Source organism: Stegostoma tigrinum, chromosome 12, assembly GCF_030684315.1.
Source record: "Stegostoma tigrinum isolate sSteTig4 chromosome 12, sSteTig4.hap1, whole genome shotgun sequence".
Taxonomy (NCBI): Eukaryota; Metazoa; Chordata; class Chondrichthyes; order Orectolobiformes; family Stegostomatidae; genus Stegostoma; species Stegostoma tigrinum.
In genome coordinates, this window is record NC_081365.1 from 41019331 (window position 1) to 41043896 (window position 24566).

General features: G+C 41.8%; 1 protein-coding gene across 3 annotated transcripts in view; it reads left to right on the forward strand.

Moving 5' to 3' along the window:
- nme7 (NME/NM23 family member 7) overlaps positions 1-24566 on the forward strand; it is a 137842-nt gene that overhangs the window by 71944 nt on the left and 41332 nt on the right. For all 3 annotated transcript variants that reach the window (XM_048540702.2, XM_048540701.2, XM_048540703.2), the window contains 2 exons: positions 7659-7723; positions 11762-11830. In XM_048540702.2, coding sequence (XP_048396659.1) covers positions 7659-7723; positions 11762-11830 — 134 coding nt within the window. The remainder of the gene's footprint in view (positions 1-7658; positions 7724-11761; positions 11831-24566) is intronic.

Sequence of the window (24566 nt, forward strand, 5' to 3'; positions counted from 1 at the left end):
ACCAAAACATAACTGACTGATTAGTCCCCTGCACAGCAGTACCCCTCCTTTGCTCACAATTGTCCTCCGTTTTAGTTTTTCCGTACTATCAGACCATCCTCTCCTACTACCAAACCCCAATATCTCATGAATTTCTGACTCAAAATACTTCATATGTAACATTTTCACTCCTAATCTGGACTCTATCTTTAAAATTCTACATTCCAACACACTTACCAATACTCTTGCACTCTTTTCATTTCTCCTAGGCTTTCAACTAGTCTCCCAACATTACCAAGCTACATAATTCATAAACAATTAGATTAGTACCTTTTTAAGATGTCAAATATCAATGAAACTATTTGCCCAAGTCTGGAGCCCAGTCCTGACATGCGTTGCAACCTGACATATAGCATTAATAACTTGCAATTATTAGAACGTCAGTGTTAGAAAAATATCCCTTGTGCTTCCCAGACAAAAAAAAAGTGACATTTCAGAAGGATGACCAAATGCTTGGTGAATGAACTGGGGAATGAGGAGTAGACTGGGATGTAGGAAATTCCAGATTGTGGTACTTAGTTGGTTGAAGGTATATAAACAGTATTGAAATGAAGCAAGTGGAAGAGTGTGAGAGAGACTGGAATCTGAAGTACTGAGAATGAAATGGTGCTGGGACAAATGGGGACAGAAGTTGTAAAACTGATAAATATTGCAGAAATAGAAAGAAGCAAGTCCGCAAAAAGATTTAAATGTAATTTGTAAAAAATTGAATTTCTAGGAAATTAGAGTGGTAGGAGCAGATTTTTGAGATGAAGTGGCATTTACAGAGTAGAATAAATTATGATTCCTTCTGTTACCCTGTTTCTCCTGATTGATACCCTCTTCTTGCACCTCAGAGTCTCTGGGCTGGCATTTCTCATCTGTTCAAAAATGTCCTTGACATGCTCCCTTCTTTACTATGCTTCTCCTGTATCTTCGCTAACCAGTTCCTGACTTTGTCTCGACTCAGACACCTTTTTAAAATCGATAATGATGAGCATTAAAAGAAATGTAGATTTTAATTACTTATTCAGTGCTTAGTATGGGTACATCAAGTTCAATATCTTTTTTCATACAGATGGTCAGCTTCTCAGAACACTTCCTTTAACGGTATTGTAAACTCATAATTTTGGAATATATGCATTCACACAGAAAATGAATATAAATCTATGAACAAAGTTAATAAATGAGAAAGCAACTAAAAACTAGGAAGGATCATTGGACCTGAAATGTTAACTCTGATTTCTCTGCACAGAAGCTGCCAGACCTGCTGAGCTTTTCCAGCAATTTCTGTTTTTGTTTCTTATTTCCAGCATTCCCAGTTCTTCCGGGTTTTTAGAATCTACCAATGTTTGAGATACAAAAATGTGTTTTATGTAACTGAGCGATTTGATGAGATTATGTGAGACTGATCAGTTAACTTTCGCACCATAGTCACTTCGCTTTCACTTTATTCTAGATCGAGTTGTTACTTTAAATTAATATTTTTGGCTTTGATACCAAAAGTTCAGAGAATTTGAGATAAATCAAACTTGCTTTTTGCCATTGTAGTCAAACAATAAAGTGAGACTCCGTGTCCATTCAGCTGAAGTGGAGTACAAAAAGCAAACTGCTATTAGTATGAGACACTATGCACAGTAGAACAGTAAAATTCTGTAACTGTACTCTCTATGATGCATTTTACTTGTTTTGAGCCTCTTTCATTGGCTGTGTTATTATTCAGCAAACTCTTTAAAAAAAAAATGGTGCTCATTGTTCTGTTTTCTGACAATGTATATTAACACTTCTAATGCATGATTTTCAAATTTGTACAGACAATGTATAAGTTATGCATTCATAACTAACCTTGGCAACAGTTCCAAGGTTTAAAGGAGAAAACAGAAAAATGTTCTTGGCCTTTTGTTAAATTGAACATTTGTTCATGGTTTCATAAATTTGTGTAATAACTGAAAACTCGAACAAGATCTGATGCGCTGTTTCTTCACTGTGGAGATATGAAAATAATTCTAGCTGCTTCAAATTAATTGACATATAAGGCATTTTTTGATTTATTGGACATATTTGTAAATACTTCAGCAACAAAGCAAGGAAAAAGAGCTTGGACTGACCTAAGGCAATAACAGCTCAAAAATCTAGAACAAAAAAGGGGTTTAAAATATATACTGAAAACGCCATTCATTCAAAGCTCCATTATCCAAGGGTGTGGAAATTGTCCTGAATTTTCTTCCCAGTAGTTTGAGATTTTGGGTCTTTATACAAACTCATCAAATTGTTTTTCTGTCTTAATGTACTGTATATTTCTAGCATTTTCTGTTTTGATTAAAGGTTGTAAGGCTTTGATTATGTGGAATTATCCCTGTGTTGCAAGTGTACTATGGTTACAAAACCTGTTGGAAAGTCAATTTTTTGGATTCTAATAGACAGTACATGTCTAGTATTGGAATGTATATTAATTTGGTTGTATACACTTCAAATCTGGCATTGAGCTGAATGGCAGCCCTCAAAGCTGTGCCTGTGCTTAAAACAAACTATTCAGATTTGCACTTGGAAGATTTTAGCATAGTTTAGAAACTGGCTTAGTAACTAAAGAATTGAAGTGCTTCATTAAATTGTAAACCCACAATAAATTAAATCTGTTTATCCAGGTATGTGGTTTTGAGATTTATGTAGTAGGTAGCTCGGCACCATCTTGTGGGGAGACGTTTAATCAGACGAGTGGAGACTCCGCCATCTTCCCACCACCACTCTGATCAAGTCCCTAGCATGGGTTCATGGATGGCCTTCCCGTCTGATTGCTGATTGCGACCCTTAAATAAGAACTCAGTGCCCACTCAAGGGCCTCATAAGACAGTCACTAGCTATAGATAGATGTGTTTTTATGAACGTACAAGTTAGGAGCAAGAGTAAATCGCATGGACCCTTAACCCTGCTCTGCCATTCAATTAGATTATATCTGATGTGCTGTTAACCTCAACTGTACATTCCTGCATTTCCCCAATAACCTTTTAGTGCTCTTTCATCAACCTACCTCTGCCTTAAAACTTTAAAGATTCTGCAGGTTGATTTTAATTGCATGACTTATTGTAGCACCAAACAACAAACATGATTTCCTCCCTCCGGAAAAACCTCGGTAGATCTCTCTCTCACTGCAACTCTCTCTTAATCTCTTCGGCCTTGAAACTGCTCGACCACGTCCTGTAGCAGACCAGGTACTACAGCCACATCACCTTTCTTGGCCCCTGCCTATGGAACCAGATCATCCCCAATGGACTACAGTCCACATTCAGGCCTTCCCAATTTGGCTCCAACTGTGACAATGTCTACATTCAGAACATTGAGACCCCTCAGAAGCACTTCTCCCTGCGACTCCTGAAGCACACACTTGCAGCGATGCGCTGGCATCTCCTGGCACTACAATCAAGCCTACCCCAGCTCAGCCTCCCTCTCCCAGATCTGCAAAGGACCTCTCCTGTTTTTTATTCTTAATAGGATCCACAACCTGAACTCAATTCTACTCAGCTTTATTGGACACAAAAACCGTATGTACAGTAAACTTCCTGGTGCCTACCACCCAAAATGGGCTTCCTCCACCTCCCAAATCCCCAACTCTACCCAAGACCTTCCCCACAATGTAGCCGCCGCCATTGGCCATGTGGCCACTGTTAGAGCAACCATGGATGATGTCACATCCTCTGCCGCTGGGTACACCACTTCTAGGACAGCAAATGCCATCGACACTGCTGCTGATGCCACTGCCTTCGTTTCCAAGGCCAACACCACAGACGCAGAGGACGCACCTACCATCACTGCTGCCTCCTACCCCGCTGCAACCACTGCAGATGGCGCTCCGCCCACCTCCAATGCAACTCTGCCCAACGCTGACGCAACTTCGCCCACAGCCGACACTGACATCACTCTGCCCACTGCCTCCACAGCCAGCAGCTCCAGAGGAGACAGCAACACCCAGCCTTGCTGAGTCTTCACCATCCCCCCCAGACCTCTCCCTTACTGAGGACGAATGGTCAGTCCTCAGTAAATGGCTCACCTTTTGTCTCCCTTCACCCACACATGAATGAATATGGGTCACGTTTGGACATCAAGCAGTTTTTCCACCGCCGCCTCTGTCTCCAAGCTTACTTAACTGTGAGCCTAACCTCCCTCCACTGACCCCTTCTCCCGTCTCCAACACACCCCCTCATCCTGGACACCACCCCAAGGACTCCTACCCTCCCTCGACCTCTTCATCTCCGACTGTCATTGAAATGTCAATCGCCTCAACCTCTCCACCCCTCTCACCCACTCAACCCTTTCACCCTCTCCTCTGCTTTAAACCTGCGGACAGGCGAGGCGCAGTTGTGGTATGGCACACTGACCTTTACATCGCTGAGGCCAAACTCCAACTCTCCGACACCACCACCACCTACCGCCACCTTGATAATGACTCCACCCCTGAGCACCAAACCATTATCTCCTAAACTGTCTACAACCTCATCACCTCAGGTGACCTCCCACCCGCAACCTCCAACCTCATCGTTCACCAACCCCACACCACTTGCTTCTATCTCCTTCCCAAAATCCACAAAACCTGCCTGCCCTGGTCGACCCATTGTCTCCACCTGCTCCTGCCCCACTGAACTTATCTCCACCTATCTCGACTCCATTTTCTCCCCCCTTAATCCCCAGGAACTCCCTACCTACGTCCATGATGCCACCCACACCCTCTACCTCATCCAGAACTTCCAATTCTCCGGTCCCCAACACCTCATCTTTACCATGGATGTCCAGTTCCTATACACCTGTATTCCCCATACACTTGGCCTAAAGGACCCCTGCAGGCCCCACCAGTCCCCCTCCACTGACACCCTCATCTGCTTAACCACACTCGTCCTCACCCTCAACAACTTCTCTTTCAATTCCTCCCATTTCTTACATACAAAGAGGGTGGCCATGGGTACCCCTGCAGACCCAAGATATGCCTGCCTCTTTGTAGATTATGTGGAACAATCCCTCTTCCATACCTACAATGGCCCTGAACCCCACCTCTTCCTCCGTTACATTGATGACTGTACCGGCGCAGCCTCATGCTCCCATGAGGAGCTTGAACAGTACATCCACTACCCCAACACCTTCCACACCAACCTTAAGTTCACCTGGATCATCTCTATTAGCTCCCTCTCCTTCCTGGACCTCTGCCTCTATCTCCGGCAATGACCTTGAAATCAATCTCCATTTCAAGCCCACCGACTCCCACAGCTACCTAGAATACACCCCCTCCCACCCACCTTCCTGCAAAAATGCCATCCCCTATTCCCAATTCCTTCTCCTCTGCCACATCTGCTCCTAGGATGAGGCATTCCACTCCCGCACATCCCAGATGTCCATGTTCTTCAAGGACCAGAACTCCCCTCTCCTCAGTGGTCAAGAACACCCTCGACAGTGTCTCCCACATTTCCCACAACTCATCCCTCACGCCCCCTCCCCACAACAACCAAAACAGAATCCCCCTCGTCCTCATGTACCACCCCATCAACCTCTGGATCCAACACATCATCCTCCAACACTTCTGCCGTCTGCAATCCGACCCCACCACCAAAGTCATTTTTCCCTCTCCATCCTTATCTGCTTTCCGGAGGGACCACTCTCTCTGTGACTCCTTTGTCCGCTCCACATTTCCCCTCCAGTACCACCACACCCGGAACGCTTCCCTGCAACCGCATGAAGTGCTACCCCTCCCCCCTTACCCCCATCCCAGGCCCCAAGAAGACTTTCCACATCAAGCAGATGTTCACCTGCACAACAGCTAATGTGCTATACTGCATCTGCTGTTCCCGTTGTGGCCTCCTCTACATTGGGGAAACCAAGCGGAGGCTTGGGGACCGCTTTGCAGAACACCTCCACTCAGTTCGCACTAAACAACTGCACCTCCCAGTCGCAAACCATTTCAACTCTGCCTCCCATTGTTCAGACGATATGTCCATCCTGGGCCTCCGGCAGTGCCACAACGATGCTATCCAAAGGTTGCAGGAACAGCAATTCATATTCCGCTTGGAAACCCGGCAGCCTGATGGTATCAATGTGGACTTCACGAGCTTCAAAATCTCCCTTCCCCTACCAACCCCCAACCCAAAACCAACGCAGCTCGACCCCGCCTCCCTAACCTGTCCTTCCTCCCACCTCTCCCCTCCTCCCACCTCAAGCCCCACCCCCATCTCCTGCCTACTAACCTCATCCCACCCCCTTGACCTGTCCATCCTGCCTGGACTGACCTATCTCCTCCCTACTGCTCCACTCCTGCCTCTTTGACCTGTCTGTCACCACTCCACCTGTCTTCTCCTCTATCCATCTTCTATCTGCCTCCCCCTCTCTCCCTATTTATTTCAGCACCCCTTCCCCCGCCCCCATTTCTGAAGAAGGGCTCAGGCCCGAAATATCAGGCTTCCTGTTCCTCTGCTGCTGGGCCTGCTGTGTTCATCCAACCGTACACCTTTGTTATCCTATGATTTCTCACCTACCCGCTCCCTTGTGGAGCATCCCTAATATTGTTTTAAAGACAGTGTTTGTTTGCTGACTGGGGCAGTTGTGTTTGTGCTGGTGTCAGCCAATGCAGCCAAAGTGAAAATAGTTTTCATTTCTGACCAATGACTATGTTCGGACATAACCAACTCCATAAAGAATTCATAAAATTCAGATGTTCTATCAAAGGAAAAATGCACATCAAAAATGGTTCCTATTCCATTCAAAGCGTAACTGAGGCAGGAAGACTTCAAATTTGGTTCCTTGCCTGTGGTCGTTAATATCCACCATTGCAGTATCAGGGAAAATGTCAACACACTTGTTCTATATAGGTAGTGATATGAAAATAGGCTGATCATTGTGAAGGGTCCCTGCTAGACACATCTCAAAATGAGAGAGAAAAGGAAAAAGGGAATGGACAAAAATGAACTGCCAAAATAAATACAACTTTATAATGCCTTCATCTTGGTAACCTTCAATTGTATTAAAGATTGTATTTATAACTTCAGTATTCATGACCTAGAAATGTATCTTCTTCAGTTCTTCATTTTCTGGGGACTGCTGTATGTTGACATTAAGAAAGAGCAGCTTTCAGCTCAACATTGATGCTTTATAATATGAAAATAGCTTGTGAAGTTCTCTGTTTGTGCTCATGTATGAACAATGAACATTGATTGACAAACCTGTTGACTATTATGCCCTATGAAACATTGATTCATAGGGTGGAAGGGAAAATGGTTGAGTGTTGTGATAGCATCACTGGAATGTTGGCATTTTAAGAGTTTAATTTGCAAATGAGCAAAGCACCTGGGTATTACCGCATGACCACAGGTTCTCTGTAGCGGAACACTTGAAGCACAGGTTGTCTGGAGAGTACTCTGTACTACATAGGTTATTTTAACTGTAAGTAAATCCACCAGAGATATTCAAGTAAGAGGAGTCCTTGTACCTTTTTTATTTGTCACATTTAGTACAAAGGATGTTATTGTGTTTGGCTGTTAAATAATTTTCTGATTAAGTAAGTTTCAAATGTGCTCCTTTATGTTTTTATACAAAACTAAATTAGTAATATTACTGTTTGAATATTCTGAAAATTTTTGTCATTTATAATTTTGCAATTTTTCTAGGTCTGGCTGGAAAGATTTTAGATACCATTGAAGAACGAGGGTTTAAATTTACAGCATTTCAACTGGTAAGATAATTAATCCTTTTTGTACAAAAACTTTGTAAAAGTAGTTTTGCAAAACTTTACAAGCTACCCTTAGTTGGGACAAATTTCTGGAAGTTAATGCCGTGAGCCTTTGGACCTAAAGTGGCACCTGAACTGTTGCTTTAAAAACTCAATTGTGATTTGATGATCCTCCAAGCTCCTTGGCATACTTCTTCGTCTGTTCTGATGCAGTAGGTTGTGAATGGCTGTTGAGGCAGAAGGTGCTAGCCCATATCCCCATGCTATCATCATTTGAGGTTTTTTTTGGAAATGGAATGGTAGCAATATAGAAGATAGAAGCAGAAGCAGGATCAGGAGCAGGTCATTTGCCCTTTGAGCCTACTTTGCCCTTTGAGCACCATTTTGTATAATCACAGCTGAGCATCCAACTCTACCCTCTTCCATTTTCTCCTCCTACCTTTTGAACCCTTTAGCCTGGAAAATGTGAGGTGCTGTATTTTGGAAAGGCAAATCAGGACAGGACTTATGCATTTAATGGCATGATCCTGCTGAACAAAGACATCTTGGGAGACAGGTTCATAGTTCCTTGAAAGTGGATTCCCAGGTTGACAGTATAGTGATGAAAGTAGTTAGTATGCTTGCCTTTATTAGTCGGTCCATTGAGCCGAGGAGTTAGGAGGTCGTGTTGTGGCTGTCCAGGACACTGGTTAGGCCACTTTTTTTGAGTAGGGTGCAATTCTGGTCTCCCTGCTATTGGAAGGATGTTGTGAAACTTGAAAGGGTTCAGAAAACATTTCACAAGGAAGTTGCCAGGGTAGGAGGGTTTGAGCGAAAACGGGAGGCTGAACAGACTGGGGCTATGCTTCCTGGAATGCAGAGACTGGGGGTGACCTGATAGAAGTTTATAAAGCATGAGAGGCATGGATAGATGAATAGCAAAGTCTTTTACCCCAGGTGAGGGAGTCCAAAACTAGAGGACATAGGTTTAAGTTGAGAAGGGAACAATTTAAAAGGGACCTAATCGGCAATTTTTTCACGCGGAGCATGATGTATGTATGGAGGAAGTGATGGCGGCTGGTACAATTACAACATTTAAAGGCATGTGGATGGATATATGAATGGAAGGGTTTACAGGGATATGGGCCAAATGCTAGCAAATGGAACTAGAGTAATTTAGGATATCTGGTTGGCATGGATGAATTGGACCACAAGGTCTGTTTCCATGCTGTGATTCTATGACTATATCGAACTCCTTGTTTTTAAAAAAAAATTCTGTGCTTTTGACTTAGCTGCTTTCTGTCACAGGAAGATGCCCCAGATTTTGTGAAAAAGGTTCTCCACACCTCAGTCCTAAATGGCCTAGTCCATATCCTTAGCCTGTAACTATATTTGAATACCATGTGATAGAAGTATTGTTGCAGCCACCTTTTTTGAATCAAGGCTGATCTGTTTTTGTGATCACACACATATTGATAAGGTTGTGACTGACAGAGTCCTGGTACACAAAAGCACCTTGTATTTGAAGGAAACTGTCCTTTTGAAGGGAACCCCACTGTCATCCAGTTTCTCATCTACAAGCGGCCCCTCAGTATTGTCATTCAGAAATAATTTCCATTTGTACATTGATGCCCAACTCATCACCAGCTCTTTTGCTGCCTGTAATGATTGTGGTTTGTTGTGCTGTTTGCCCAACATCCATTGTTTAAAAAGATTCCTCCAATGAAACATTTGCCAAATTGAAGCTACTTTCATTTTCTGTAACAAACTCCATTCCCTATCCACTGATCCCATCCCTCCCCCAGCTGTTGTTTGAAAGTGAAGGATATAATTCACAGCTTTGAAGTCTTATTTGGTCCTAAGAAGAACTTGCACCCACATATCTGCTCCATTGTTAAGATCAACTGTTTCTACCTTTTGTACTGTCATCTGTCTTTGACCTGCCTTGGCTCTTCTGCTGAAACCCACGCATATATTTTTGCCTACAGACTAATAGAATACTCTCTTACTGATCTTCTGTTTTCGACCCTTCATAAATGTAAACTTTCCAAAACCTTGGATGTGTCCTAATTCACACAGTCTCATTTGCCTATTACACCTATCCTTGCTGACATACGTTGAATCCCAGTCTCTCAATGTCTTGATTTTAAAATTTTGATCCTTATTTTCAAATTGCTTTGGGGTCTCGGCCTTCTAGCTTCCCCCCCCCCCCCCCCCCCCCCCCCCGACATATTGTGAGGGGGCATAGTTTTAAAATGAGTGGAGATAGATATAGGGGAGATATCAGAGGTAGGCTGTTAACTCAGAGTGGTAGGGGCGTGGATTGCATTGCTGGAGAGGGTAGAGGAGTCAGCCTCATTAGGGTCATTTAAGCGGCTATTGGATAGGCATATGGAATGGTAGACCTTAGGATTAGGGTAAAAATTTTGGCACAACACCATGGACCAAAGGGTCTGTACTGTGCTGTGCTGTTCTATGTCTTATGTAAATTGGAGATCTTTGCAATCATCCACTTCTGGTGTCTTGCTCAAACCCAATTTCAATCAGCTGTACCATCTACCTATTTCAAACTTTTAGAATTCTTTTCCACAATTTCTTTACCTGTCTTTCCTTTTTTTTTGAAGATGGTTCCCTAAAACCTCGATCTTCCACCACCTGTCTCAATATTGCTTTGTGGTAGATTGTCAAACTGTTTGTTAATACTGGTGTGAAGGATGTTGGGATGTTAATGACATTTCATAAATATGCATTTACTGCAGTCTGGATTAGTGTATCAGGAGTACTTGCATATAGCATAGTTAAGTGTGATGCAAATGGAATAACAGAAAACACGTGATTGAGAAAATTCCAGAAACCACAAGATGTTTTGAGCTACAAATTTAGTAAGGCCTAGGGGAAGCAATGGCCTAATGGTATTGTTGCTGGACCTGTTAATCCAGAGACCTAGAAATATTCCGGGACCAGGGTTTGAATCGTGCCAAAGCAAATGGTGGAATTTGAATTCAACAAAAATCTGGAGATAAGAATCTAATGATGACCCTGAATCTATTGTTGATTATCAGGAAAACCCCATCTGGTTCACTAATATCCTTTGGGGAAGGAAACTGCTATCCTTATCTGGCCTGGCTGATGCGTCACTTCAGACATATGTGGTTGACTCTTAACTGGCATGACTGAGGGTAGCAAAAGCACATTCATGAACTGCTAATTTTTTTTAAGTTTCTAGTTTCTCGTAGTAGTAGTCATACCCTTTCCACTGAGTTGGAAGATCATGGATTCAAGTCACATTCAGAAATCTGAGCACATAATTTATACACTTGGTATAAACTTATGCATGGACACTTCAACAAAGGAGGACAGGAAAAGAAATATTGATTTCTGATTTTATTGTTACGTGCTCTGAAATAGACTGAAAAGCTTTATTTACAAACAGTACAGGTAGATCACAGCAAGCAAAGGATGTACTGATCAAAAAGACTTCGATGCTTGCAGGTTACATTATTTGAGACTACAGTCTGACAACGGCCAGATAGAAGCTATTCCTGAACTTGCTTGCGTGGTTGTTCAGGCCTCTATACCTTCTGCCTGATGGAAGGCATTGTAGGAGATCATTACAGCCTCTTCCAACCACTGTGCCACAATATAAGCGCTCCTAGCATGTCCAACAGCCATGAAATATGCTGGGAGAGATGGAAAATTGGATTTAAAAACACATGCCAGGCAGGATTTAAAAAAAAAAAATGGAAAAACCTCTGACCTTTTTAGATGATCAAAAGTCCAGGAAATTACTCGAGCCTTCATGTTAATCATTTCATCTGAATTGATTTTGACCCCAGCCAGATGCAAATGCAGCTCTCACTTGTATAAATTCATTGGTCCACACACTGAATGCTGATTCTGTCATTTGTTCCAGAGTCCACTATTGTCTGGAAGAAGGATCACTTTCTATGATCTATTTTGTTCAATACAAGTTTGTTGGGGCTCTGCACTGTAGGAAGTAGTGTTTTTCAGATAGCTACAAAACCAACTGCATGGTTAACATTTTTTCTCCTCTTCCCACAGTTCAATTTAGACAAAGCTAATGCAGAAGAGTTCCTTGAAGTGTATAAAGGAGTGGTTTCTGAATACAATGTAAGTAGAATTTTGTAAAAGTAGTGAAAAAACATTAGAAATACTTAAACAGGTAGAGAACAGAGGAATGTTTTAGCAAAATCAACACAAAATGAGGAGAACGGAGGGTTCTTTTAGGAAAAAAAACACAAAATACATGTTCCTTTTTTCTCTGTAGAAGGGTCCTGACCTGAAATGTCAGCTTTTTTGCTCTTCTGATGCTGCATGTCCTGCTGTGTTCTTCCACTGTGTTATCTACAAAATGCATGATCTAACTTTTATTTTTGACTGAACCACAAAATGATGTCTTATCTGTACAGTTCGCAAACTTTTTTTTTGCCAAAATGGTGGAGAAAGGAATTTCAGACAGTTGTGCCATGTTTCTGTTCTAATACTTTGGAATTCTGTTTTGGTTGTGAGGGTGGTTTTTAAATGGAGTGAATTGATATTACTACAAATTAATTTGGGAAAAGTTCATTCTCCTACTTGGACAACCTTTACCCAGGTGACATCTTCAATTGCAGAAGTTCAATTTGGCAGCGTACAAAATAGCAATTTCTTAGTTACTCTTTGGCAATAGTTTTACTCACCCACTCCCAATTTCTTGGGAAATGATTGGATTCCAGTTATTTTGTAATCATGAATGTTTGGATGTTTACAACATTATTTTATTTGTAGCTATTTCTTCACAGCTATCTGCAGACAAGCAATAACATTCATAGATATACATAGCATTTTCTTATATTAAAGTTAATATTAAATTGATCTACTTGATGCACTGTATAATTTTATTATCAATTATAATTTGGGATTAGCATACATGAAGTTGAGTGCTGTATAGAGTCCATGAAGACATATTGAATTCTTAAAAGTTGAACTGAATTCAATCATACTAAATTTTATAATAAATATTTTAACCCTTGCACATTTCTAATATGCAGGTAGAGATTAGATGTTTTTTTTTTCAGCAAAGGCATGTTTCTCATCTCACAGAATCTAACAGAGATGCTTGAGAGAGTTGGGTCCAGTGGGGATACCATTGATAATACCATCTATTTGGCATACATGATATTAAAACTGAACTCGACTGCTCAAGTTGTTGAATTCATATATGCTAAAGTTACATTTTTCTTTAGAATCATTTTTTTTTCTCTAGTAAGCAAACTCCTTTTCTAATGTTTTCTCATAATGTGTCATACTGTCTGTTGACTGATTTAAGCTAGGGTGACTGCACGTATGGCACATTTCAACAAGTTGAATTCATAAGGAATATTGATTCTCACAGTGGTAGCTGATCTGGATCACCACGCTTCAGTGCAGATATCAGTGGCTTCCGTGAAAGATACTTTTCTGAATAGGCCAGCAATATCAAATGAGTACATAGGCACTGCTTTGCTATTGAAATGCAGGTGCTGAATGTAAATTGTTTGTAGCAATTTCCCCAATATTTGGCCCGCTCATGTTGTGCAGGATCTGTTATAAGTAAGAAAGGACATACAGCGACATTACTTCTGAATCCACATATGTGGATACAAAAGAGCCATGAGGATGAGCCAATGCTATGTATCACCTGCTGTTATACAAGTCTAGCAAGTGCTTTTTTTAAAAAAAAGTTATCCAATGAATATAAATTTAGACTCATTGTTAAAAGTGACGTGCGTTTTGTTGATTATAGTCACACTTGTTAAGGATATAGTAATACTGTAATACTAGTTCTGTTGTCAGGTTTAACTGATGTGTATGTCTGAGTTGGCCTTAGAGGTGTCGCATTGTGCCAAACACACACCTTGCATGTGAAATTCAGCCAAGTCTTTTGGAAGCTACGGCATTAGATCTGTTAGGCATAAAGGTACCTAACTGATCTTATTAGTTTCTCATTTTCAGACATCAAGTGAAAGATATTAAATCTGTCTTACTTATTCTTCTTTAGGCTTCTTCCTTTTGGTTCAAATAGTGTTGCACCAGGTGCTTCTACCATTTCAAAAGCTTTTTTGCAAACTGGTTTCATTGTTAGCCATGGGATCTAGATTTCATGACCCTCATTTAATTTAGTTTGTTAGCTGAAGCAAGGTAACAGAATATACTTTCTGCTGTGCATTACCAATTGCTTGGTTATTACTGAGACTTAAGGGTACTACTGGACACCAGTAGTCACATTCAATAGTAGACTGTGCAGCTGTCAATGCTTCAGAGGAACTAGGCATGCTGTAGAAATTACCCATGAATACTCCAACCCTTGTTCAATGGGTATAGATTATTGAGCAGTGAATTACTGTACATAAGCCAATACGACCTTATACAATTTTATTAAATAATAAATGTAGATAGAGTTAATGGTAATTGTCTTTTCTCCGCCCTGGATTTCAAAATTAGTGGACACAACATTTTTAAAGGTAAGAGAAGAGAGATTTAAAACAGCGTGCGGGGCATGTTTTTTTTTGCAGAGGACGGTTTACATGCAGAATGAACTTCCTGAGGAAGTGTTGCATGTCGGTATAATTAAAACGTTTAAAAGACATTTGGATAAATACATGAATAGAAAAGGTTTGGAAGGGTATGGCCAGGAGCAGGTAGGTAGGACGTGTTTAATTTGGCATTATGTTTGGCATAGGCTGGTCGGACCGAAGGGTCTGTTTGTGCTGTATGGCCCAGTCACTTTGTCGTAATGGAATTATAATAGGGCAGTTTGTATACCTCATCGTGAGAAGTAACATTTCAGGTTCCTGAGGAACACCTAAGCTCCTAATATGCAGAATTTGCTTTCTTTACTTCCATTTTATTTACTTCTCCAAGCTATCATATTTTCCCAGATGAATGCTCCTGGCACTTTGCGGTGTTTGTCACCTCTACATGTTGTTGAGGTAGTTCTGTGCCACTAGTCTTCCTTTGTCCCTGCATTGTCTTGTGCCTATCTAGTGAGTAGTGATAGAGGATACTCCACTATAGAGTATCTACAAAGGAGACTCGATAATATGAAATTTGCATGATAGTTATAAGCACAACTATATTTGGACAATTAATAGGATGTTGGGAAGCTGGTAGAACTCCTAGTTTCTACCCACAGATGGAGAGACGTGGACAAAATTGGGAGAGCCCGTGCAGTTTGAACAATAACTCCTCTCAGACCAATTACCTTGTACTACACAAACTTACTTTTGATCAGCAGGAAGTTGATTGGCTGACTGTATTGTCACATGTACTGAAGTGCGATTGAAATTTTTTTTTTACGAGCAATACAGGCAGATCATAGTAAGCAAGGACGCACAGATCAAAAAGACTTGGACAGAAGCATACAGGGGCAATTTCATAAGTGGGAATGGAATGCTAGAATTTGAGTGTACTAAGTTCAAACTCTGAGTGGTTCCTTCAGATCAGCCCCTCTGGAATCAAGCCATGCTGGTGATCTAGTGGTGAAACAGTCTTGAGTCACAAATGTACATCAAATGTACATCATAATACTAAAATTCAGATTAGAAATATTCTGTACTACTTTCCATCTTTGCTCATTTAGATGGTGAACCAAGAGGTCTGTAATAGAAATGTGTACGTCAGGAGGTGTGCAAATGTAACTTTCAGAGTAAACAGGTGTTTGACTAAACACAGAAATTAAGATGCCTTGATCCAAACTTTTCTGTTATTCCACAGACTACAAATTAACTACCTTGCCTAATACTCAATATTGAATATTGAAATCCATATAAGAATATTAAGTTGTTGTAACTGGATATTAGTCAACTCTGAAAACCATCAGAAAACGTTAGGGCTGGTGCAGTCAGGTTAAACTCAATTTTTGATGGTATAAAAGTCATAAATACTATCAAACAACTTGATGCCCTGAAAACAATTTTACAAGAATGTTGTCTCATTTCTCAAAAACTGTGGGAAGAAAGCAGAGTTACATTTAGCATCCAATGACTCATCAGACTCTTCACCATCAAAATGTTAACTCTGCATTCTTCCCACAGATGTGGCAATTTTGTTTTTGGGTCAAATTGCAAGGTTTTCTTGATTTGAAAGGAAAAAGAATTTCATTACCTACTGTTCTGAACAAAAAAAATGGCAACATTAAATAGACACAAACACAAGTAATTGTAATTTTAAATTCTTAGTGCCCATGAGGCGTTTACCTCCTGTGATATAACAACTGGTTGGAGACACTAGACACTGCAAAGGCTACTTGCCCTGACAACATTCTGACAATGGTACCGAAGCCTTGTGCTTCAGAACTTGCTGCTCCCCTAAGATAAGTGTGTCGGTGGGTTTGTGGGCTAACATAACGCCAAGAGGTCTGAGTAGTCTGGCAGTCATTTCCGAGATGTCTTTGATGTAGGGGACAGTGGTTATGGTTTCTGGGTACGTTTTGTCTGTTTGTTTGGGTTTGTTGCTGAGAAATCGGCGGACTGTGTTCATTGGATACCTGTTCTTTTTGAATATGCTGTATAGGTGATTTTCTTCTGCTCTTCGTATTTCCTCTGTGCTGCAGTGTGTGGTGGCTCATTGAAATAATGTTCTAATGCAGCTTCGTTTGCTGCATTTTCTGCAACACACTAAAACAGCAGCTAATGAACTTAAAAGACCCTATACAGACAACAAGCAAAACGAACGTCATTTACAAAATACCTTGCAAGAACTGTGACAAACACTACATTGGACAAACAGGCAGAAAGCTAGCCACCAGGATACATGAACATCAACTAGCCACAAAAAGACATGACCCACTATCTCTAGTATCCTGGCATATCGATGAGGAAGGACACCACTCTGATTGGGACAACACATCCATCCTAGGACAAGCCAAACAGAGACACGCACGAGAATACATAGAAGCATGGCATTCCAACTGGAACTCCGTCAACAAACACATTGGCTCCAAATCAATCTACCACCCTCTGAGGAAAAAACAGGAAATGACATCACCCCAAGGAAACCTAAACACACAAATAGAAAGCGGGACATAACACCAGTGCTTCACTGGAGGCTCACTGATGATGTTACCTAGAATGGTGACGAAACGTCTGAAAACGAACCTTCCAGCTCAGCGAGCAAACTTACGTCCAGAACCTCAACCTGAGCTACAAATCTTCTCAAAACTTGCTAGATGTAGATCATTTTGGAGATGCAAATCTAAGTTTCAGTGCCTTTTATAACAATTCTAATTCTGACTTAGACTGGTAACCCGTAAATGAGCGGTTTCATGAGCTTTTCTTAACCTGGTCAGAAATCACTCAACACCAGGTCATAATCCAATGGGTTTATTTGAAAATACAAACTTTCAGAGCATAGCCCCTCTATCACCTGATGCTACGCTCCAAAAGCTTGTGTTTTCAAATAAACCTGTTGGGCTTTAACCTGGTGTTGTGTGATGTCCGCCCCAGTCCAACACCAGCACCTCTACATCATTTCTTAACCTTGGAGGAATAACAAGGCGAGGGAGTACACCATGAATGGAAGGACCCTAGGAAGTAAAGAGGACCAGAGATATTTGGTGTGGAGTTTACAGATCCTTTGAAGGCAATAAGGTATGTGGATAAAGGTGGTCACGAAGGCAATAGGGAATAATTGCTTTTATTAGTCGTGGCACTGAATACAAGAGCAGGGAGTTATGATGGAGCTGTACAGGACACTAATTAGGCCACTACTGGAGTGCTGTGTGCATTTCTGGTCACCGCACTTTGGGAAACATTGCTCTGGAGAGGGTGCAAAAGAGATTTACCAGGAATGAAGATTTACCAGGCTGTGAAGTGAAACTAAATAAGCTTGGGTTGTTTTATTTAGAACAAAAAAAGGCTGAAGGACAGCCTGAATAAGGTGTATAAATTATAAGGGGTGAAGGTAGGGTTACGGAAAGAAAGCTTCCCCCTAGTAGAGGTATCAAAGTAGAGAGCATAGATTTAAGGTAAGGGACAGGAGGTTTCGAAGGGATTTAAGAATTGTTTCATAACACCCAGAGTGGGGTGGGCATCTGGAACACTCAGTCTCAAAGGATGGTAGAGGCAGGAACCATCACAACACTTAAGTATTTAGTTGAACGCTTCAAATGCCATATCACACAAGGCAATGGGCCAAGTGTAGAAAAATGAACTTGACGCTTAATATGTGCTTGTTGATTGGTATAAACATTGCTGAAGGGCTTCTTTCCATGCTGTAAAAGTCTATGGGTGGAATCATAAAAGGGTCTTGAATGACATGGGCCATACAAAGATGTGTGACATCAGGGGGCAAGTGCAGTGGGGCTCGTCTCAACAATCAAATCATCTTGCTCCATCTTTTTTGCTTTTCCAAAATGGTGTGACAAGATGCACGCTTGGAAAATGGTGAAATGCCAATTGGCCATCATTATTGATGACAAAACACCCTGCTAATGCCACAACTCATTTCAAAAGGTATCTTTTTAAATTGCTGATGGACCTATTGCAATCTGTTCTACTTTTTAGCTAGCTTTTTCTTAGAACAAAAAACAAAGAAAATTACAGCACAGGAACAGGCCCTTCGGCCCTCCAAGCCTGCGCCAATCCAGATCCTCTCTCCAAACCTGTTGCCTATTTTCGAAGGATCTGTACCCCTCCGCTCCCTACCCATTCATGTATCTGTCTAGATATGTCTTAAATGATGCTATCGTGCCCGCCTCTACCACCTCCGCTGGTAACACTTTCCAGGCACCCACCACCCTCTGCATAAAGAACTTTACACACATAGCTCCCTTAAACTTTTCCCCTCTCACCTTGAAATCGTAACCCCTAATAATTGTGTCCCCCACTCTGGGGAAAACGCTTCTTGCTATCCACCCTGTCTATATCTGTGATTTTGTAGACTTCAGTCAGGTCCCTCCTCAACTTCCATCTTTCTAATGCAAATAATCCTGATCTACTCAACCTCTCTTCATAGCTAACGTCCTCCATACCAGGCAACGTCCTGGTGAAACTCCTCTGCACCCTCTCCGAAGCATCCACATCCTTTTGGTAATGTGGCGACAGGAACTGTACACAGTATTCCAAATGTGGCCGAACCAAAGTCCTATACAACTGCAACATGACCTGCCAACTCTTGTACTCAATACTCCGTCTGATGAAAGCATGCCGTACGCCTTGATGACTGTATCGACCGGCGTTGCCACCTTGAGGGTACAGTGGACCTGAATACCCAGGTCTCTCTGAGCATCAATTTTCCCCAGGGCTTTTCTGTTTACCGCATAGTTTGCTCTTGAGTTGGTGCTTCCAAAATGTATCACCTTACATTTGCCTGGATTGAACTCCATCTGGCATTTCTCTGCCCAACTCTCCAGTCTATCTATATTCTGCTGCATTCTCCGACAGTCCCTTTCACTATCTGCAAACTTGCTAATCAAACCATCAATACCTTCTTTCAGATCACTTACGTACACCACAAACAACAGTATTTCCCAATTTCTCCATCAGCCTACCATGGGGAACCTTATCAAACGCCTTACTGAAGCCCATGTATATGACATCTATAGCCCTTCCCTCATCTATCAACTTTGTCACTTCCTCAAAGAATTCTGTCAAGTTGGTAAGACATGACCTTCCCTGTACAAAACCATGCTGCCTTTCACTAATAAGCTCATTTTCCTCCAAATGTAAACAGATCCTATCCCTCAGTATCTTCTCCAGCAGCTTCCTCACCACTGAGGTCAGGGTCACCGGTCTATAATTACCTGTATTATCCTTGCTACCCTTCTTAAACAAGGGGACAACATTAGCAATTCAGCCCTCTGGGACTCACCCATGCTCAAAGATGCTGCAAAGGTATCTGTTAAGGCTCCAGCTATTTCCTCTCTCGTTTCCCTCAGTAATCTGGGATCGATCCCATCCAGACCCGGGGACTTGTCCACCCTAATGCCTTTTAGAATACTCAACTCTTCTCCCCTCCCCTCCCCCCAACCCCATGCCAAGTTGACCCAGAGTAATCAAACATCTATCCTTAACTTCAACATCCATCATGTCCCTCTCTTCGGTAAATACCAACGTAAAGCACTCGTTAAGAGTCTCACTCATTTTCTCTGACTCCTCTAACTTCCCTTCTTTGTCCTTGAGTGGGCCAACCCTTTCTCTAGTTATCCTCTTGCTCCTTATGTACGAGTAAAAGGCTTTGGAATTTTCCTTAGCCTTGTTTCCTAAAGATATTTCATGACCCCCTTTTAGCCCTTTTAATTCCTTGTTTCAGATTGGTCCTATTTTCCCGATTTATTCTTCTAAAGCTTCATCTGTTTTCAGTTGCCTAGACCTTATGTATGCTTCCTTTTTCCTCTTTGGTCATCTCACAATTTCACCTGTCATCCATGGTTCCCTAATCTTGCCCTTTCTATCCCTCATTTTCACAGGGACATGTCTGTCCAGTATGCTAAATCAACCTCTCTTTAAAAGCCTCCCACATGTCAAATGTGGATTTACCCTCAAACAGCTGCTCCCAATCCACATTCCCCACCTTCTGCCGAATTTTTGCTATTGTTGGCCTTTTCCCAATTTAGCACACTTCCTTTAGGACCATTCTCATCTTTGTCCATGAGTATTCTAAAACTTATGCAATTGTGATCACTATTCCCAAAGTAATCCCCTAATGAAACTTCAACCACCTGAGCTCATTCCCCAACACCAGGTCCAGTATGGTCCCCTTCCCACGTAGGACTATTTACGAACAGCTCTATAAAATCCTCCTGGATGCTCCTTGCAAATTCTGCTCCATCTAAACCCGTAACACTAAGTGAATCCCAGTCAATGTTGGGAAAATTAAAATCTCCCATCACCACCACCCTGTTGCTGCTACATCTTTCCATAATCTGTCTATGTATTTGTACCTCTATCTCACGCTTACTGTTGGAAGGGCCTGTAGTACAGCCCTAACATTGTTACTCCACTCTTCCTATTTCCAAGCTCTGCCCATTTTGCCTCACTGCTCGAGTCCTCGTTAGTGCCCTCCTTCAGCACAGCTGTGGTACCCTTTTTGACCAGTAATGCAACTCCTCCACCCCTTTTACCTGCCCCTCTATCCTGCCTGAAGCATCTATATCGTAGGATATTTTGTACTCTAATTTCTTCCTCCTTGTTAATCTTTAAGTAATTGCTTTTATTCTCTGTTTTTTGGTTTTCTGCTCACCTTTTGTGGAACGATGTACTATTTTTTCCAATTTGGTTTTATCTTTTCCTACCTTAGTTAATCATGGGTGGTGCATCCTTCCTTTTGGATTCTTTAGTTTTGTCATTTTACTACTTTTGTAACCTTTAGCCCAGTGCAGTTTTAGGTTTGTGCGCTTTGTTCCTTCCTGTCATGGTCTGATCATTGTTTACCTTTTTGCTCTTTCTTTTTTCTGTTTGCTTCTCTGTTCAACTTATTACATCTTCCCAAATTTGATCTCTTCACCTCTCACTGAAGAATTTAATGCTCTCACTGATACCAGAGTTTTATGACTCACCAGAATATTGGTTCCAGTGTAGTTCAGATAAATATTATCTGAATGGTAGAGTTCTCAGTTTCCCCAAGTACTAGTACCTGTCCTCCCATGAATCAAAAGCTGTTGTTCCCACAACAGTCTTTGAGCTATGCATTTGACAAGCTAATCTTTTTTACATTATACTAATTTGTTTGTGGTTCAGGTAGTAATCGTAAGATTCTTGCCTTTTGATGTTTTGCCTTTAAATTTAGCCCTTAGCCATCATGCTTCCTTGGCAAAACGCCTTGCCTGGTTCCACCAATGTTGACACCTACGTGGATCGCAACCACTGAATACAGCATCCTCCCACTGCAAAGCAATCTCTCGCCCAAAGCAGATGCCCCAAACCCTGACGCTGGGCAAACAATGTCGCTGTAGAGAACTGCATTAATCCCTTTGGGTCCATATATTCCTCTAATATCACTTTCCTACTCACTTACCCTGCTTAAATTACTCACCAGGCTGTGGTACCATTTATCAGTTGTTTGTCTGCCCTGCAGCCAGCACTTTTTAATCCATATAGGCTGCAACAACCTCAAACCTGATGGGCAGTTTCATTACAATGATATTAACATCTATTTCTGAGCATTAATAATGTGAAAGCAAAATTGTCGATAGCTTCACGTATCTAGGTTCCACGATCCCGAAAAATCTGCCACTCGCTGAAATCAATACATGCATTGCAAAAGTTGCAAATGTGATTATTGTGTGGACAGTCGAGGAAACAGTGTGTTCACCTAACAGAAACTATATTGTGAAGGTAGGGTGGATAGGATGAACCTTGATAGGATGCAGAGCTGGGCTGAGAAGTGGCAGTTGGAGTTTAACCCCGAAAAGTGTGAGGTGATTCATTTTGGAAGGACAAACGTGAAAGCAGAGCACAGGGTTAACGGGAAGAATCTTGGCAGTGTGGAGGAGCAGAGGGATCTTGGGGTCCATGTCCACAGTGAGCCGAAAGCCGCCACCCAGGTGGATACAGTTGTTAAGGCGTATGGTGTGTTAGCTTTCATTAATAGAGGGATTGAGTTCAAGAGCCGTGAAGCTATGCTCCAGCTATACAAAACCCTGGTTTGGCCACGTCTTGTGTCCATTTCTGGTCGCATCATTATAGGAAAGATGTGGTAGTGTTTGAAAAGGTGCAGAGGAGATTTACCAGGATGTTGCCTGGAATGGAGGGAAGGTTTTACAAGGAAAGGTTGAGAGCGCTAAAGCTTTTGTCTTTAGAACAACGAAGGATGAGAGGTGACATGATAGAGGTGTGCAAAATGATCAGAGATGTAGATAGAGTGGTTAGCCGGAGACTCTTTCCTAGGGTGGAGGTAGTTATTATGAGGGGACATACTTTTAAAGTGAGTGGAGGTAGATGTAGGGGAGACGTCAGAGGTAGGCTCTATACTCAACGTGGTAGAGGTGTGGAATGCATTGCTGGAGAGTGTAATGGAGTCGGCCTCATTAGGGGCATTTAAGCAGCTATTAGATAGACATATGGATGATTGTATAAGATAGGGGTGGAGGTTAGATAGACGTTGGGTTTAGGGTAAAAGTTTGGCACAACATCATGGGCCGAGGGGCCTGTACTGTGTTGTATTGTTCTATATTCTAAGATGACCATTTAGTAACACATTTTGAGATCAGCCTGAATCAGTTAATCTGGAAGAAAAATAAACTAAGCAATGAAAGGACCCCTCCTGAAATTGTGCAGGCAGAAAAGTGGGGCTAGCCCCCAACCAGATTTATTTTCCAAGCCAGATTTTCACTACAGGGTCTCAATTATGCTATGACTAGAATAAAATGAGAAACTATCACTACAAGTACTAAGCCACTATGAATCCATCATCAAAACTTTCCAGCTGTCTTCTCCCTTGAATAAATTTGAGAGAGAGCCTGTGTTTTGTTTGCTTTTAAGAGTCTTAGCAGTCAATGCTTATTCCCATTAAAACACATCCACCTGTGGACAGCTGAGAGGTGAAAAATGGGAATCATTCTACGATCTCCCTCCAATTAATTATAGGATCTGTTTCAAAAACATAGGTTGGGTATTTTAATATGTTCTGCTTGAATGTACAGGGAATGTGGTGGAATTGGCATTGGGAGTGTGGGGCTGTAATGTTGGTTCAGGCTAGATAAGTTGGATACATATCTGGAGTGTATTGGAGAATCAATCCAATGGCAAATGTTCACTCCTTATACCAGCTGTGGTTGTTCATATAGGCCATGTCTCTGTGTTTATGCAATGGTTCCAAGCAATTTGTCATTTTTATAAATGACCTGGATGAGGGAGTGGAAAGATGGGTTAGTAAATTTGCAGATGACACTAAGGTCGGTGGAGTTGTGGATAGTGGTGAAGGATGCTGTAGGTTACAGAGAGACATAGATAAGCTGCAGAGCTGGGCTGAAAGGTGGCAAATGGAGTTTAATGCAGGCAAGTGTGAGGTCATGCACTTTGGTAGGAGTAACCAGAAGGCAAATGGCTAGTGGGCTAATGGCAAGATTCTTGGTAGTGTAAATGAGCAGAGAGATCTCGGTGTCCATGTACACAGATCCTCAAAGTTGCCACCCAGATTGACAGGGCTGTTAAGGCGGCATACAGTGTTTTAGCTTTTATTAATAGAGGGATTGAATTCCGGAACCAAGAGGTTATGCTGCAGCTGCAGCTGTACAAAACTCTGGTGCGGCTGCACTTGGAGTATTGCGTACAGTTCTGGTCGCCACATTATAAGAAGGATGTGGAAGCTTTGGAAAGGGTGCAGAGGAGATTTACTAGGATGTTACCTGGTATGGAGGGAAGGTCTTACGAGGAAAGGCTGAGGGATTTGAGGCTGTTTTCATTAGAGAGGAGAAGGTTGAGAGGTGACTTAATTGAAACATATAAAATAATCAGAGGGTTAGATAGGGTGGATAGGGAGAGCCTTTTTCCTAGGATGGTGACGGTGAGCATGAGGGGGCATAGCTTTAAATTGAGGGGTGAAAGATATAGAACAGATGTCAAGGTGGTTTCTTTACTCAGAGTAGTAACGGAATGAAACTTTTTGCCTGCAACGGTAGTAGATGCGCCAACTTTAAGTACATTTTAAGTCGTCATTGGACAAGCATATGGACGTACATGGAATAGTGTAGGTTAGATGGGCTTCAGATTGGTATGACAGGTCGGCACAACATTGAGGGCTGAAGGGCCTGTACGGTGCTGTAATGTTCTATAACTATAACCATAATCCTAATCGAGAGAGATGCTGTTGTTCCTTTTTTTATGGCTGGTGGCTCCTTACGAATGTGAATATACAAAGCTCATCAGTTTTTATTACTTTGTGATGT